Raw genomic sequence first — 17005 nt, forward strand, 5'->3', positions numbered from 1 at the left:
TTCCTTAATACCATCCAATATTGTATAGGTTCGTAAAACATTTTATTTAGCTCCTGGTTTAAGTCAGGATCCAGGCAAAGATGCCACATCACGTCTGGTAGATACGTTTCTTAGGACTTCTGAAATCTACAGGTTCCCTTTGCCTTTTTTCATGCAATGTGTTTATTAAATAAACTGGGTGTTTGTCCTTCCAAATGTCCCGTATTCTGGGTTTTGCGGGTCACATTTCTCTGATATCTTTTAAGTGTGTTTCTGTCCCCTTTTTTTTGTGTAAAATGGAGTTAGATCTAGAGACTTGCCTAGATGTGAGTTATCAGTTCACATTTAAACATTAAAACATTTTTTTACTTACTTTTAAAATTTTTGGGGGGGTGGGTAATTAGGTTGTTTATTTGTTTACTTACTTGTGTATTTAACGGAGGAGCCGGGGATCGCACCAGGACCTCGTGCACGCTGAGCCGTGCTCTACCACCGAGCTGTCCCCTCCCCGGTCAGTACACGTTTACGCAGACCGTTTTGGTCATCACGTCACCCCCCAGCGGGAAGAACCGTGGTGACGCGTAATGCTGCGGTCCTTCCTGTGGCTCACCAGTCAGTATTGCTGCAACAGCCTTGGTCTGCAGGCCTTGTCCCGCGTGAACCTGCCAGCCCCACTTCCCAGGGGGAGTCGGGAAGGAGGGGACTGGTGGGTGCGAGGCGTGGTGTAGGCCCTGCAGCTGCAGCAGAGGCCAGGACGGACCTGGTCCTGGCCCGGGGCGTGCTGCCCGTGAGGAGAGCAGCAGAGCCGGCAGGTGCATAAATGGGATCGCGACGAGCTATGGTCTGTGCCCGGAAAGAAGCAAAGAAGAGGCAGAGGTGTAGATCGGGGTCGGGAGTGAGGGAAGGGAGGAAGAGGGCCCGCCAGAGGGGCCTACACTGGGTGGATGAGAAGTCTCCCTTAGAAGGGGGTGTTTCCTCTGAGCCCTGGGGGATGCGGGAGAGAGTCGTATGGATGTAGGAGGTGGGGAGGGGTGCTGGTGGGTGTGGAGATAGTGCATATAGTTTGGAGGCTGGACCCACAGGGCCTGGGATGAGAGAGAGGAAGGAATCAAGGCCGACTGCCGGCTGTCCTCGTGTAAGCAGCTGGGTGAATGGGTGTCACGCGTGAATCTCTGTGGCCTCCGTCTGGTCCCCTTGGAGACTGGGTTACTAACCTGGTCCTTGGCCTCTTTAATCAATAGAAATTGATCAGAGGCCAGATGGGAAATTCAGGCAAGTCTTTGCTGGGACTCGTGCTGCAGTGGGAGGAGGTGAAAACAAGCAACAGTTTCCCTTGCTGGCTCCCCAAGGGTGGGTCGGATGGGTGGGTCAGGCTGGGGGGGTCGGCCCACCCCCTTGGTGGTGCTGTGTGCAGGGATCATACGTGGTCCCTGCTTTTGCTCAGAAGTGGCAGTTGGGTTTTTGGTCATTTTGTATCTTGTTGTTCATAATTTGCCCCAATTGCACATGCACATGGTTATTTTTGGTCTCTTAGAGTTTCTTTGTGTCCTGTTGCTCGAGGAGACATTTGTCCGGGTGCAAGTGCAGCCGGGAGAGGGTCCCAGGCCCCAGCCTGTCTCACTTGTACCCAGGTCTGGCCTCCTGGCCTCCTCAGTGCTTTTAGGCCCTTCCCTTTGTGCCCCTGCCTGTCTACGGAATTGCTCAACTTTAAAAAGATGGAGAAAAGGAGCAAGGCCAGTTAGAGCATCACAAGCTGGAGGGATTTGTGAAAAAGAGGTTGGCACCCAGACGTAAGGGAATGCTGCTCATCAAGCTGCCTTTAATGGGCGTATCTGGAGAGAGACAAAACCCCAGACCAAAACCACTTACTAAGGAGTGTAAGGATCAAAGGAAGCTCCTGGGTGCTCCGTACATGACATTCACCTTTCCCCATCATCACAGACAAGTGAACTGGATGTGCCGTGAGACTGGCTGGAAGCTCATTTTCCAGCACTGACACTAATGAGGGTCACCCGGCCTCTGTCCAGAGTGTTTGTAGGGCTCCGCGGTACTTGTCTAAAACTCCACTGCTAAAGCCTGCCTCGTGCAAACAGAAACATTGCTGTGCCCAGATTCTAAATGATAACAGACACTGGCAGCATTTTCAGAATGGTTGGACGGATTTAAATTTCACTGAAAAACAGCTTTTTGAAGCTGAGTGGTCTGGCCTGTATGCGGCCTCCGTGTGTGACCACTTCCCACTGGTAGCCGGCAACTGCCAGCTTCTGGTGGCTGGAGAGAGTGAGTGGTTTCCCACGCTCCCCCACGTAAACCCAACCGGGATGTCTGTGCTGGGAGATGTTTGGATGGGGTGGGGGAGAAGAGGGAGCGAGACCAGCCGGACGGAGCTCCTTCCCCGACTCCCTTCTCTGCAGCCTGTCCCTGCGTTCCAGAAAGTCACTGCCGGCGTCAGCCGGTGGTGGACACTCTGTCAGCGGAACAGCTAACCGCCCGTGCAGTTTGGTGAAAAGGGGGGATTCTAGGCCCATACTTAACTCCCCAAACTGTTGTTCCTTTCCCTTCCTGGGGCCCCGATCGGCTCCACCACAGAGCCTTTTTGCCTGGCTCTTGGCAGGTTGCAGATTTGGGCCTAAGCTCCTTTCCTGCTTGTCTGCCCGCCCCACTCCAGGAATGGGATCTGAAAGGATGGACGAGTAAGGCTGCAGGGGGAGAGGGGAGGGAAATACGTGACCTGGAAAACCCACAGGCCTTCTGAGCAACTCCTGAAGTGCTCTTCCAATCTGCAGCCTCTTTTTTAGCGGGGAGGAGGGATGCGTTCTTTTTTTTTTTTTTTTTTTTTTAATTGAGGTCTATTGAGTTTACAGTGTGTCCATTTCTGGTGTGCAGCACCATGTCTCAGTCATCCACAGACACACATGCATTCCTTTTCGTAGTCTTTTTCGTTCTAGGTGACTGCGAGGCATTGAATTGCAGCCTCAAAGTGCAAACTAGGACTCCATTGGCAAGGCTCTCCCAGTGGATTAGGGATTTTTTGTTTGTTTTAATTCCGGCTCTGGAAGTAAAAAGACCACTGGCGTGGTGCTGTTCGCTGCCACTGCACGCTCACAGGAACGTGGGACGGGCCGAGAGCTCATTCTAAGCCCGAGCACGCCCACCCCCGGAAGGCTGTCGCCCGTCCCCCACTTTCCCGAGGAGTGTGGGTGTCAGCTGGGGGAGAACAGTGGAGTCTTTTCATGGGCAGAGAGAGCTGATTTCAGGAAGGCTGTACGTGTGCTGATTCAGAGGGCTGCCTTCGGAGTCGGGCCCCCTGGGTTCAGACCCTGGTGCTGCTCCTTGCTGGTAACTCTTGCCTCGTTTGCTGCCTCAGAAGAGTGTGGATAATAGTGGTGACTGATCTGAGGGGCTCTTCCGAGGATTAGATGCTAATAGGAGGTCTGCATGGCGAACACGCAGTAATTGTGAGCTGGGGACCTAACACATTACACTGTTCAAAGTGATGGTGGTGTCATGGCCTGTTCACGGTGACTTGGTGACACTCATTGTCTCATCATCTGTTTCTGTTAATCCCTCCCCGTGGTCTTCTGGACTGTGGGTGCCTCGAAGGCAGAGCCTCTGTTCTGCCTGTTTTGGGACCCACAGCGCTTAGCGCAGCCTTGGTGTGTAGTGATTATTCCATTTGTTGAGTAACTTAACGCCGGCTTTAAAGATGGCTTATGTTTGAGTGGTGCTCCGTGTGTGGAGCCCCGCACGCACATGTGGGAAACCTGAGGCCCCAGGTGTAAGGCCCTTTCCCGAGGTCTGGAGACTGGCATAGGCCAGAGTCAGGGCCTGGGATCCTTGTCCAGCCGCCTTCCACCGGGCCAGCCTCCCCGGAAGGCCAGCTGGGTGTTACGGCTCCGGCCCTGCCTTTGTCCTGTTCCGTCGTGTCTGCGCGCCGTCGTGCTGGATGCACTGTGACTGCACTCTGCGAGCGGAGCTCAGTCTCCCGGGGGAAGGTCGTGCCTGCACTCCTTTCAACTATGCTTGGTTTTTGTACAGGTCACCACGAATGGCCTTATTGCCGTGAGTGAACCCCCCGCCGAGGAATCCCATCCTGGGCTCTTCCCACCGACCTTTGGAGCTGTCGCCCCTTTCCTGGCCGACCTGGACACGACAGACGGCCTGGGGAAGGTGTATTACCGGGAAGACTTATCCCCCGCTGTCCTTCGGCTGGCGGCAGAGTGTGTCCAGAGAGGGTTCCCAGAAGTCTCTTTCAAGCCCAGTGGCGTGGTGGTTGTCACTTGGGAATCCGTGGCACCCTACCAAGGACCCAGCGAGGACCCTGCCCAGGAGGAGAAGGTAAGCACGCACCAAGGCACGAGCGCAGGCAGTCGGTGGCTTGGCTTTGTGTGCTTTGGTCTCTCGGGGTGTGCTGCTCTGATGTATGTGCCATCACCCCCGTCATTGATAAAGCCAGGACGCCCAGAGCAAAATCTAGTAGGCTGTCTATTGCAGCTCTGAAACTTCCAAGACTTTTATGGGCAGGGCTACCTAAGTCCCTGCTTTAATGATGATTGGATGTCAAGAAATCCAGTTCCTAGCGGGAGGGTACAGCTCAGTGGTAGAGTCCCTGCTTAGCGTGCGTGAGGTCCTGGGTTCAATCCCCAGCACCTCCATTAAAAAATAAGTAAATACACCTAATTACCTCCTGCCCCCATCCCCCCAAAAAAGCCAATTCCTGAGAAGATGGCCACGTGGCAGGAATAGGGTTGATAAATTGCAGCCCTGGCTGCTCTTACTTGGGGTGGTGGATGGTGGGAGATGGTGTCTAGATAAACAGGGAATTTATTACTAAGAGGTGACAGCAAAGGCGTTCGAGTGGGTAGAGCTTGCACTTGGCCTTGAAGGACGGAGGGTATTTGCAGAGGTCAAAATACCATCCCTAGATCTGGAATGACTCTTTGGAACGTGCCTCAGTTTCTCCTTGGAAAAATAATCTCGCTCCACTGTTATTTAATTTTTATAGCATTTTATAGTAATGCTATAAAAAAAAGGTAGAGAGAAACTTGGAAGGTCCAAAAGCACTTCATTTAAATGGGGAATGGTCCTGGCTGGTGGTTCCCAAAGTATGTGCCGGGGAACACGGGTCCTACAAGACCGTCCTCAAGAAAAAGGACGCCTCAGGCCACATACGTTTGGGAAGTGCTAAAACCCTGTCTCCCTCTTGGTGACTCTCCCTGGAAAGCCCTACAGTAAAGACGCTCGCTTACTTTTGTTTAGTTCAGCTGTCCCCGAACCTTTAGGCCAAACCCCTTCCCTCCCAAATGAGACCCATCGCACTGGACAGAGCACGCTCTGGGGAGTCTTGCGTGGGCGTATCGGACACATGTGGCTTCGCCACCTGTTTGTGTTACCTGCTGGACTGCTGTGCTTGAAAACTGCTTAAAACCTTCCATGTCTCAAGTGTGTGCCCCTTTCACTATTTGTTTTTAAAATATTGAAATACAGTCAGTTTACAATGCTGCCAATTTCTGATGAGGGGCAGCTACCTGACCTCTTGCAGGGAGCTCTCACCTGCGTCTCCAGCCGAATCCCCGCCCCTTCCTTCTCTGGGCCCCCTTGCAGCAGCTGTGTTAAATGTTACGCAGTTCCCTGGTCCCGGCGTTTGGCTCCTTGTTACCCGCAGTCTCCTGTGCTGGCTGTGCTTGCTGCTTCTGCCGGCCTCTCCCTGCCCCTCCCTGCTTGGGTCTCACTCCTGCTGGAGCATTCAGCCTCCTCTGCCCACACCCCTCCCCGCTTCAGGCACTCCCCCTGCGGCTCCTGGAGGGCAAGCACACGACTCAGTCCTGGAATCTGTCCTCCAGAGTGGCGATGTTACGTCAACAGGTCCGTCTTCCCACCTGGACTGTCAGTTCTCAGTGCGGAATCACGTGTTTGTATTCTTTGCAGGGCAACACCTGGCACATAGGAGCGGTATAACATTAAGGAATACTTCCTTTGTGCCTGGCCCTTCATCTGCCTTCTCAGAGTCCTCCTAACATTTCTCCACGGTCCGTGGTTTTATCTCCATCTTACAGATTCAGAAGTCGAGGCCCAGAGCGCTTAGGTCACAGGTCCGAGGTCACACAGCCAGTGATGAGGAGAGCGAGGGTTTGGATCCAGCTCTGTTCTCTCCCGGAGCTCATGTCTTTTCTTACTGTGTGGCGCTTGGCCTTAATAAATACATGCTAAATAAGGACTGTGGCTGAATATGTTTAATGGCCATGGAAACAAATTCTGAGGATAATTTGCTAAAATTGAGTGAGATTTAGGCCACCGTCTGGAGGTACTATCTCTATAATTTTTGGTTAACCTTAGGGTCACAGTGGTGCAGAAGGTATTTGTTAGTTAATTAGGAAGTTTCCTGTTGACATAGCCTTAGAGATACTTAAGTGGAACTATCCTGGGATACTTGGTCCTTGCTACAAAGGTGCTTCTTTTTGGAAGGAGGGCGTAGTTCAGTGGTAGAGCGTGTGCTTAGCATGCACGAGGTCCTGGGTTCAATCCCCGTACCTCTGTTAAAAATTAAACAAATAAAAATAAGTAAACCTAATTACCCCCCCACAAAAAATTAGACCAAAAATAAAAGGCTAAGAGGAAACTTTAAGAAGTACTTCTTTTCTTCCAGTTAATTGTTTTTTATTGTAGTACAGTTGATTTACAACATTCTGTTAGTTTCATGTGTACAGCATAGTGACTCAGTATTTTTATAGATTATTACTGGGGAAAGGGGGTGGAAAGGGATACATTTGGGAGTTTGAGTCTGCCAATGTTAGACATTATATGTAAAAATAGATTTTTAAAAAAGTTTCTTCTGCACAGCACAGGGAACTATATTCAATATCTTGTAATAACCTCTAATGAAAAACGATATGAAAACGAATATATGTATGTATATGCATGACTGGGACATTGTCCTGTGCACCAGAAACTGACATATTGCAACTGACTGTACTTCAATTTTAAAAAATTTAAAAAATAACTTCAAAAAAAAAGGTTATTACAAGATAACGGCTGTAATAGGATAAGGTGACAGTACTGCCATCTCGCTGCCTTTTCATAGTCTGGTGAGTAGCATATTTTAAGATCTGTAGATATTTTCCCGAGTAACTGAATTTTAACTCATCTTCACAGAGAAACACGTTCCAGGCGGTTCTGGCCTCGTCCGAGTCCAGCTCCTACGCCATCTTCCTTTATCCTGAAGATGGTCTGCAGTTCCATACGACCTTCTCCAAGAAGGATGAGAACCAGGTTCCCGCGGTGGTCGCCTTCAGCCAAGGTTTAGTGGGATTGATATGGAAGACGGACGGAGCTTATAATATATTTGCTAACGACAGAGAATCAATTGGAAACTTGGCCAAGTATGCGTCTTTTTTGCTCTTCAGTAGATTCTCCCCTTAATGAGACAATCATGTTACTATTTAATTAAGGACAATGTAATGAATATCATATAACATTACCTAAAAATATTCCCATGGATTTAAATTTTGTATATATACAGATAGATAGATAGATAGATAGATAGATAGATAGATAGATAGATAGATAGTTTTTATATTACACAGTACTTTTCCCTCATGACCTCAGGGGAACGTATTAGAATGAACAGGTGTCCTGTTTTTTAGATCTCCTTCTCATTTGAAATTGCTTTGCCGTCCCTTCCACAAGTATAAAGTTAGAAACACAAGTTCTTCAAAACTATCTCCTGCTATGAACCCCAGGCTGAGAAAAAACCCTTTTCCCCTGCACTGACTAGGGGAGGATGTTCTTATGATAGAAACAGTGCTCTCTTGGGCTGTTTTGTAGAATTTGGCAAAAGAGGGGAAAGCTCAGACTGCGTTTTTAAAGTTAAGTTCTTTTTTCTCCCATTATTTGAAAAAAAAAAAAAAGAATCACTTCCCCGCCCAACTGCATATTGTCGGTTGAGCCTAGAACTCCTCTGCCCTTTAATGGTGTGCTGGTACATGCTTAACGACTGGCTTTACAGGGCTGGGGGGAGACCTCGTTTACAGCATTTGCCTGTTCCCGCGGTGTCAATACTCCCCCCGTGGCCCGTTTGCAGCCACTCACATCATGTCGTTTACCCTGGGGTTGACAAGAGGTGAACCATTACGTAGCGTTCTCACCCAAGAGGGGCAACGGATTCAAATAACGTCAAGAACATAGCTAAGAGTAATGTAATTCGGATGTGATGAGCTTCGAGTCTCTATTGCCTCTGCTTTTAATTATCGTTTATTTAATTGCAAGTTTATATAATTTAATTTTCTGCAAGCTGGTGCAAGCAAGTTCTTGCACGCCGCTGCCTTTGTTTGAGTCCCAGGCACACAGATTGCTTAGACATCCAATTCCTGCAGGACTTTCCTGATTCCTTGTCCTCTATCCCACCCCAGTCTTCTTTTTATGTTAATTTTTAATTTTCATTATTTTATTTACTTATTTGTGTGTGGGGGGGTAACTAGGTTTATTTATTTATTATTATTTTTTTAGTGGAAGGACTGGGGATTGAACCCAGGACCTTGTGCATGCTAAGCACACGCTCTACCACTGAGCTCTACCCTCCCTCCATCTCAACCTTTTGCTTAGTGTTCCCCACTGAGTAATGTATGTCCTTTCTTTCCATGGTATAAGCTGGTCATTTTGCATAATTTGTGATAGGAACACTTTAATCACACACGTAGAAAAGCAAAAACGATGGTGCAGGAAGTAGAGATGAGGGTCATTCTGCTGCATTTTGGAACTATAAAATGCTCTTAGAGTCCAAATACCATTTGTCTCACTACATCCCGTGAGCATAAAAAGGCAAACTGAGACCTGTTCCAGGGCCCACGGCTAACACTTGGGATTGCTAATAAACCAAGTCTGGACTGTCTTCACACATAACACTTCTGACACCAAATATGCGTGTGTGTTTTTTTCCCTCACCAACCAATTTGCCAACTCTTCTGACACCAACTGGATGTCCTGCAATTTAATTCAGTTCTGATTCTAACCACCTGGAGTCAGCGCAGATCCCATCACTGAAGGGCTCAGTCCCATAGGACGGCCCCGGATTCAGAGCCCAGTCGCAAGTCCCAGGTTGTCACCTGAGCTTCTGATCAACCAGCTCTAAATCAGGGGTCTCCATGACCCCCTGCGCAGGTTTGATAATTTTCTAGACTGGCTCATAGAACTCAGGAAAGCACTTTACTGACTATGACCAGTTTATTAAAAAGGACACAACTCAGGAACAGCCAAATAGAAGACATGCAGGGGGCCGGGTTTGGGAGGAACAGTAGGTGACATGCTTCCGTGCCCTCTCTGGGCGCACCACCCTCCTGGCACCTCCATGTGTTCACCCGACTCAAAACTCTGTCAGCCTCATGCTTAAGGAATTCTCATTATGTAGGCACGATTGATCAAATCCTTAGCCGTTGGTGATATTTAATCTCCAACCCTCTGCCCTCCCTGGAAGTCAGGGTGTGGGGCTGAAAATTCCAACCTCCTGGTGACCAGCACCCATCCTGAAGTTATCCAGGGTCCCCAGCCCCCAGCCATCTCATTAGCATACACAAAGACACTCTCATCACTCCAGAGACGACAAGGATTCTAGGAATTTTATGCCAGAACCAGACAAACACCAAAGTCATATTTCTTTTTTTTAAGTATATTTTTATTGAACCGTATTTCTTATTGTATCACACATGGTGCCATGGAAAGAGAATGATGGAGAAGACAGATGTCTTCAGTCAACAGGGTGCTCATGTGGTAAAACTCATGACCAGCAATTAGTATAAATCGTATTTTAAGTCCTGAAAATGTCCCTGACGGGTGCCTCTCAAATGACCACCAAGAATAAGCCTTTGCTAGGGTTGTGCACCACTGCATACAGCCTCACCGAGTAGCCCTGGGTGGTGGCAGCCCCGCGACGACCAGACATGACCGCACCTGCTCTTCCAGCGCCCACCATGGCCGTGGGCGGAAGCGGGCGATGAGGTTCAGATCGACACACATCCCCAGGGCTCCTGCTTGGTTGGCGGGGGACTGTTTGTGGGTTGCTGGCCTGCTTCCAAGAAGCCTGTCCTTCCTCCTAGGAGCAGCAACTCCGGGCGGCAGGGCATCTGGGTGTTTGAGATTGGGAGCCCGGCCACCGCCAGCGGCGTGGTGCCCTCGGACGTGAACCTTGAAGTGGACGACGGGGCAGAGTATGACGATGAAGATTATGACTCGGTGACACATCTGGGCCTGGAGGACGTGGGCACCACATCCTTCCCCTTTGAGGCTCCGAGAAGGGGAGACGCTGGCACGCACAATGTGCCCAGCGTCCTCTCCCCGCGCCGCCTGACCACTGAGAGACCCCTGGAAGCCCCCACGGAGAGGACCAGGTCTTTCCAGCTGCCGGTGGAGAGGTTTCCCCAGCAGCAGCCGCAGGTCATAGACGTGGACGAAGTTGAGGAAACAGGAGTTGGTAAGGCCGTTTAAGTAGCAGTTGTTACGTTCTTGGATGCTTGGGTTTCCAGAAAGGGGAGCATTGCTGGAGGGTGTCAGCTGTGTGTTACACGGAGGTCTGTAAGGCTGAGAGCCTGGGGCCCGAGGGGCCAGGCCCACAGCTGCAGAGCATGGGTTTCAAAGACTCCAAGGGATCTTCTGAGACTGGGGCTGGGGTCATGGAGACTGGGGAGTATGGCCTCTTTCAAGTTGCCTGTTTTTTTTTGACTGTTCTGTTGTAAAGAGAAACGTGTTCAAGAATTATTTTGAGAGTCAGATTTTCTTATTTGTGACTTCTGGGATCAGAAATACATTCACCCACCTGAAAAAACATTTTAGAAGTTCCTTTGGCTCTGTGCACGGTTTGTGTTTGACATGTATTTCCTCTCGGTTTTGGAAGGGGCATGGTTGATTATTTTTCCTCCTGGGTCCTGTCAGCTTCAGAATTGGCCTGTGAAAATTTTAAAAATACAAAATGAGTAGATCCCCTTTTCAAAGATGGTTTTGAAGTAGAATATCTTCTCGTCGACTGTGTTCGATCAGATTTTTCCACATTTGCCACTTGGACCCTGGCAGGCTTTGCTTTGTTTTATAAAAGACATTCAAGCTGCACTGTGTCTATTATTTTCAGCTCTTGAGGTTGACCTATAACCCGTTAGGATTCCTATCAATGGGATGGTCCAAGCCTTTAAATGATGTTTACCGAGTTGCAACAGCTTCTACCGTGAAGTTATCTGAAGGCCCTCAGAAAAAATCCCCTCTATTCCACATTATTCGCTCATTTTTATTTCTTCTTACCTGCTGCGATTTGTCTCATCGCAGTAGTCATAAATGTTTCTTCTTCTTGAATAACCCAAAGCCTGGACCAGATCTGGCGGCCAGGAGTCACGTGTTTACTGACTTCAGAGGCACAGAAGTGGGGAGGTTGCCCTTGAGTGGCGTGATGAGGACATGGGTTTGTGTCTTGGGGCTCCCCTCACGCACATGGCGCCCTGGATTTCCCAGAGCGATGCTGACATCTCCCAGTCCGGGCCGCCCTTCTCTTACAGCTGGGTCTCTAGAGTGATCGCCCCAACGTGGCTTGGGTGTGTTTCCTTGCAAACGATGGAGTTTTGAGTCTCAACCTGTCCCCACCCTACCTAGGTATCTCTGAAATTCGCGTTTGTGAAGCCGTCACTCTGAGATCACAAGCAGCCCCGACAGCTTATGGTCGTGTCTTGGTTCGAGTAAGAATAAAAGCCTAGATTTTAGACCCAAAGGGGTCTAAATCAGCTGTTTTTCTGCCTTCTGCCCCAGTTATTTCACTGTTTTTCTTAGAAAGATCCGTCTCCTGTAGCCAGCAGTGCCCTCCTGGTGCTGTTTGAATGGTCACACACGGATACGTAGGCCATCACAGACCCCCCGGGAGCTGGACTTAAGCAACCACTAGTGTCACGTGCGTTCAGCGTAGGGCCCGAGGGTTCTCGGCTCCAAACGCCACCTTCCTACACACAGGAAGTTCCCTCCTGGGGATGGAGGACACATGGAATCTACCTGGGGTTAAATAATACTTTAATCTTCACTCACCGCAGCCAGTTGTACGCTGGGTCGCTAGCCCCTCTAAAAGTCCACCCCCTCTTGTGCGTTTGAACTTCATTCCCAGCTAATTTGCTCTTGGATTTTAAGTTTAATGAGCGAGTTCATAATTCCAATCAAATGAACCCGGGAGGGAGAAATTTGAAATAGGGAGAAGTTCTTTCTGAGTCTTGAGTCAAAGGCTTTCTAACTGGGTATGACTGAGGAATTACGCCTCATCCGCTTCAGAGTCTAAGAGCCTCCGACGTACCCCCTGCTGGGAAGAAGGGGGCAAAAAAAGTTCTAAAATACTTGAAACTTGTTAAAATGGCACATTGTATGTTATATATAGTTAACCATAATAAAAAATTAGTTTAAAAATATTTTAAGGATCCCCCCCAAAATATGAAGCTGACCTTCCCCTGCATTGGATGGTTGTCGTATTAAGAGCGATAATGGCAGGGGGAGGGGACAGCTCAGTGGTGGAGCGCGTGCTTAGCATGCAGTTGGTCCTGGGTTCGATCCTCAGTCCCTCCATTAAAAAAATTAAGAAATAAATAAAAATTAAAAACATTTTAAACAAACAAGCAAAATGATTGATACTGGATGGCAGGAACCCCATAGTGATTCAGTGATACTGAGCACTTTGGATGATGGCAGCTTTTGATAATTTGCCCCTGCGATTTTGCAAACTCCTTTTAGACCCACCTGCCTTGGTGGTTTGAGTGATGGGGCCACCACGCTGTGTTGGAGGTTACAGGCAGACAGTCCCGTGTTGGAGTTGCCGGAGCAGAGGTCAAGCCTTGCAGGGCTGAGGGTGCGCAGTGTCGTGCAGCCTCGTGGTCCAGGGCCCTGGGAGGCGCTGACGGGTGTGCTGTGTTCTCTCTGAGCAGTTTTCAGCTACAACACGGATTCCCGCCAGACGTGTGCCAACAACAGACACCAGTGCTCGGTGCACGCCGAGTGCAGGGACTTCGCCACCGGCTTCTGCTGCAGCTGCGTGGCCGGCTACACGGGGAACGGCCGGCAGTGTGTTGCAGAAGGTACTTTGCTTTTGTGTGTTCAGTGGGCGGCGGGGGGAGACGGGAGGGGTGGAGTTTCTGTTTTAGTGCTTGTTCTGACATCTTGCCTTTACCCAGATCTGTAAGGGTGGGTGGTGATTGTAGTCTGCACAATGTTTCATCTCTCACTGCCCACTCTTGCCTGTCCGTCTCTGATGAGTGTTCCTTGGGGAGTACCTGTTTCTCCAACCAGATGAGGTCTCTTTCTTTCCTGGGCTATTTCCGCATCTTGGAGATGACTGCCACTGGGATCCCATCTTCACAGCTGCCCCTAGTGCTGAACAAAAGCTGAAGTGTTGAAATTGTGCAGCCTGGACCACGAATTATCAGTGCCCCTCATTTTTCTCCATTTCTTTCAAACCTCCTATTTTGGCATTGTGCACAGACCGGGCCCTCCTAACGGTCGCTCAGCTCCAGCAGGTCCACAGTGGGCTGGCGTCGACCAAAGTAATAGCGGGTCAGGTCTATTTCAGCCCCCCGCCCGCTCAGTTTTCCCGTACTTGTGCCCCTGAAGTCACAGCATGGTGATGGTGGGGCGTCAGGGGTGCACGCCAGCTAACGGGACCCCAAGCCCACTGTAGGGCCAACTCCAAAATGGATTCAGCTGTGGGCCAATGTCAGTTCCGAGCTCTGCCTGCAAAAGGGCCCCCATTCTTGATGCTCTCAGATGGTCAGAAGAAGCTTCTCTGCAGAAATCTAGGTGGCCCAGATAACAGGTCGCTCAGAGAGGGAGACCTAGTGGGGTCTGAAGCCAGGAAGTAGAATTCAACAAAACCACAACCCAGCCACACTGAACATCTGTCCCTCAGATGCCACGTCACCGCACTTGTCACCCGTCACTTTCCCGGTGTGCTCAGTGAGGAGCCTCGATTGCTTTGTGAAACTTGACTGCGTAACACTCGGTTGGGGAATATTTTTCTGGTTCTCAGATCCCCTGCTCATAGCTGTACTTATGTCAGTTATCTTGATTTGCCACCAAAAAAAGTTTCCTTCTGGGTCACAGTTAGGGAGTTTCATTAACTGCCATCCTCAGCAACAAAAGAAAACGTACACTTCGCGTGTTAATTTGGGGGCGTGGTTTTTTATGGTCTATAAAATGTGTTTCCTGTTTTCTTCCAAAGCCCACCGCCCCGGGGATGGTGTGCCTTGGCTGCTTCGTTTAGGCTTGGCTGTTATAACTCCTTCACCCTGGGGGAATCCTCCAAAATCTGCAGTGAACCGTTGCTCAAAGAGCAATCTCGTTAGCTCTCTCCATGCCAAGTGTCAGAGCTGGGAACGCTGACCCGCTGCGTTTGGCAGCAAGCGTAGATAGGACGGATTCCTTGGCTACATGTTTTGGCGTTATATACCCGCCCCGAAATAGTTCTGTGGTTTAAATATTTGTTGGATTCTTGCTAATTCTGAAACATGTTTTGAGCTCAGAGTTTGGTGGAGAAAAATTTGTTTGGTTTCCTTCGCTTGGCTCTCCTGCTCGCTTCTGTCGTAGTTTGGGGGAGGCATTTTTTCAGTATTAGTCTTCTAATGGACAGCGTTCCCCAGCGTGATGAGACCGTTTCTCCGCAGAAGCACTCCGCGGGCCGAGTGCCGTGCCGTGTCAGCGACCCCGTGTAGCGCCTGGCAGGGGGTCTTCAGAACGCGGGTGATGGCGCCCGGGTGGGAGCGCGTTCAGCCTCTGGTTACTCCACACACCGTCCCGAGGACTTGCTGTGGACGGAAAGCTCTGCTGAGATGGAGCCAGGGAGTCCGGGGTGGAAGTCCTGTCTCTAGTCATTTACAGTCTGGGAAGAGAAACCTGATAAGTACAGTCAGTAACTGGTAGAATTTAATTCTATATCAAACCGGAACAGTCCAACGTGGGTTTTTTTCCCCAAAAGATGTAAGAACAAGGAGGAGAGGGTACAGCTCAGTGGTAGAGAATGTGCTTAGCACGCATGAGGTCCTGGGTTCAATCCCTAGGATTGCCATTAAATAAATCACCTAATTATCTCCTCCCTCCAAAGAAAGAAAAAAAGATGTAACACACTCATTTAAAGTACACCATTCAGTGCTTCTCAGTATATTCACTAAGTTGTGCAGCTGTCACTTTTCATTTTAGAGCGTTTGCATCACTCCCGAAAGAAACTCTGGGTCTGTTAGTAGTTACCCTCAATTCATCCTCATCCCCCAGCCTCTGTCAACAACTAATGTATTTTCTGTCAAATTTTTTTTCTGTTCTTGAAGTTTTATATACATAGAACCATACAATATGTGACTTTTGTGTTTGGCTTCTTTTACTCAGCACCCATGTTTTCAAGGTCCATCATATTTTAACATGTCAGTACCTCATTCCTTTCTTCTAGCTGAATAATACTCCGTTGCATGGATATACCACATCTTGTTTATCCATTCATCAATTGCTGTACATTTAGGTGGCTTCCCATTTTGGCTCGTATGAATAATGCTCCTAAGAACATTTATGTACAAGTTTTTGTGTGGCCATATGTTTTCTGTTCTCTTGGGTAAACACCTAGGAGTTAGGATTGCTGAGTCCTATAGTAAGTAACCTTCAGTTTTCTTATTCAAATACAAGAACAGCTTCACTTCTTGACATCTCATCATTTCCCGATTAAACAGTAAGACATATATGCAAGTTATAAATATTTGAACAGGATGGAGATACACAGTATAGAAGATGAAAGTTCGCCATGTCACCCCGAGCTGACCACTGCTAGCAGTTTTGTGCACATCTCTTCAGATAGTCTCCCTGAAGTGTATGCTAACATTTATCATTAATCTGACTTTCAAAAATGGTGTCCGACGTATACTCTTTGGCAGTTATGAAGACAGCTTTTAAACATGCCGTAGTAGTAAGTGGCACATCTTTCCCAGTCGTCCAGATGGAACAGTGACCCACAAACACGCCCCGGTCCACAAGCTGGTGCTGCGTCAGAGGGCGTTATTTGCGTGGCGTGCAGTATGGCCACGTCTGTCTGGCTGGGGCTGAACGAATCTCCAGGACTCAGACCGGCTGTTCTAACCCTGGGTAGTAGGACAACCCTGAGCCAGAGATGCTCAGTTAATAAACGTCCCATCCCGTGTAGCCCTGCTGTCCCAGTGAAAGGACTAATACTCTCACAGTGATCAATTACATGTCACCTCGTCTGAGATCCCCTGTGACACTTTCCTTCACCTGAGATTGTTTTATTTGCCTCTGAAGTTCCTCCACCACACAGTGGCTCCTACTTTCTTGCTGACCACGTTATCACTCAGCGTGGGAGGGGGGCACGATGCTGGAATTTCTGAGGCTCACAGATGCGCTCACTGGAATTGCCTTCTTGGGGAGTAGAGCTGCATTCCCTTGTCCCCAAGCCCTTTACCCCAGCGCTGTGTGGCACAGATGCTTCCAGACATACGATCCTGTTTTGAAGGGCTGACTTCTTTCTGTGTCTCTTACTCAGGTTCCCCACAGCGAGTTAACGGCAAGGTGAAAGGGAAGGTCTTTGTGGGGAGCAGCCCAGTTCCCATTGTCTTTGACAACACTGACCTCCACTCCTACGTGGTGATGAACCACGGGCGCTCCTACACGGCCATCAGCACCATTCCCGAGACCGTCGGGTACTCTCTGCTTCCTCTGGCCCCCGTTGGAGGCATCATTGGATGGATGTTCGCAGTGGAGCAAGGTGGATTCAAGAATGGGTTCAGCATCACAGGTGACTGACATCGGACCTGGAAATGAATGCGCCACAGAGTGGGGCTGGGCGGGGTGGCTGGGTGAGTGGGAAGGGAGCTCTGTGTCTGCAGACCACTTACTGACAAGCATTTTGTGGCTCTGGAGATTGGGGTGGGGTAAACATATCAAGAAGTTCCCCATGAATGTACATGAAGGCTGTCTAGAACTGTGCTTTGACCAGGGAGTGATTTGGTGGTGCAGAGTCAGGAGTCTCCAGCAC

General features: G+C 49.3%; 1 protein-coding gene across 1 annotated transcript in view; it reads left to right on the plus strand.

The window, feature by feature from the left end:
• The window catches only part of NID1 (nidogen 1), a 79632-nt gene that overhangs the window by 16909 nt on the left and 45718 nt on the right, over positions 1 to 17005 (plus strand). Inside the window, exons 2-6 of the mRNA XM_031460815.2 lie at positions 4018 to 4317; positions 7132 to 7358; positions 10068 to 10441; positions 12909 to 13058; positions 16514 to 16765. Of these exons, the coding sequence (XP_031316675.2) occupies positions 4018 to 4317; positions 7132 to 7358; positions 10068 to 10441; positions 12909 to 13058; positions 16514 to 16765 (1303 nt within the window). The remainder of the gene's footprint in view (positions 1 to 4017; positions 4318 to 7131; positions 7359 to 10067; positions 10442 to 12908; positions 13059 to 16513; positions 16766 to 17005) is intronic.

Source organism: Camelus dromedarius, chromosome 8, assembly GCF_036321535.1.
Source record: "Camelus dromedarius isolate mCamDro1 chromosome 8, mCamDro1.pat, whole genome shotgun sequence".
NCBI classification, from domain to species: domain Eukaryota; kingdom Metazoa; phylum Chordata; class Mammalia; order Artiodactyla; family Camelidae; genus Camelus; species Camelus dromedarius.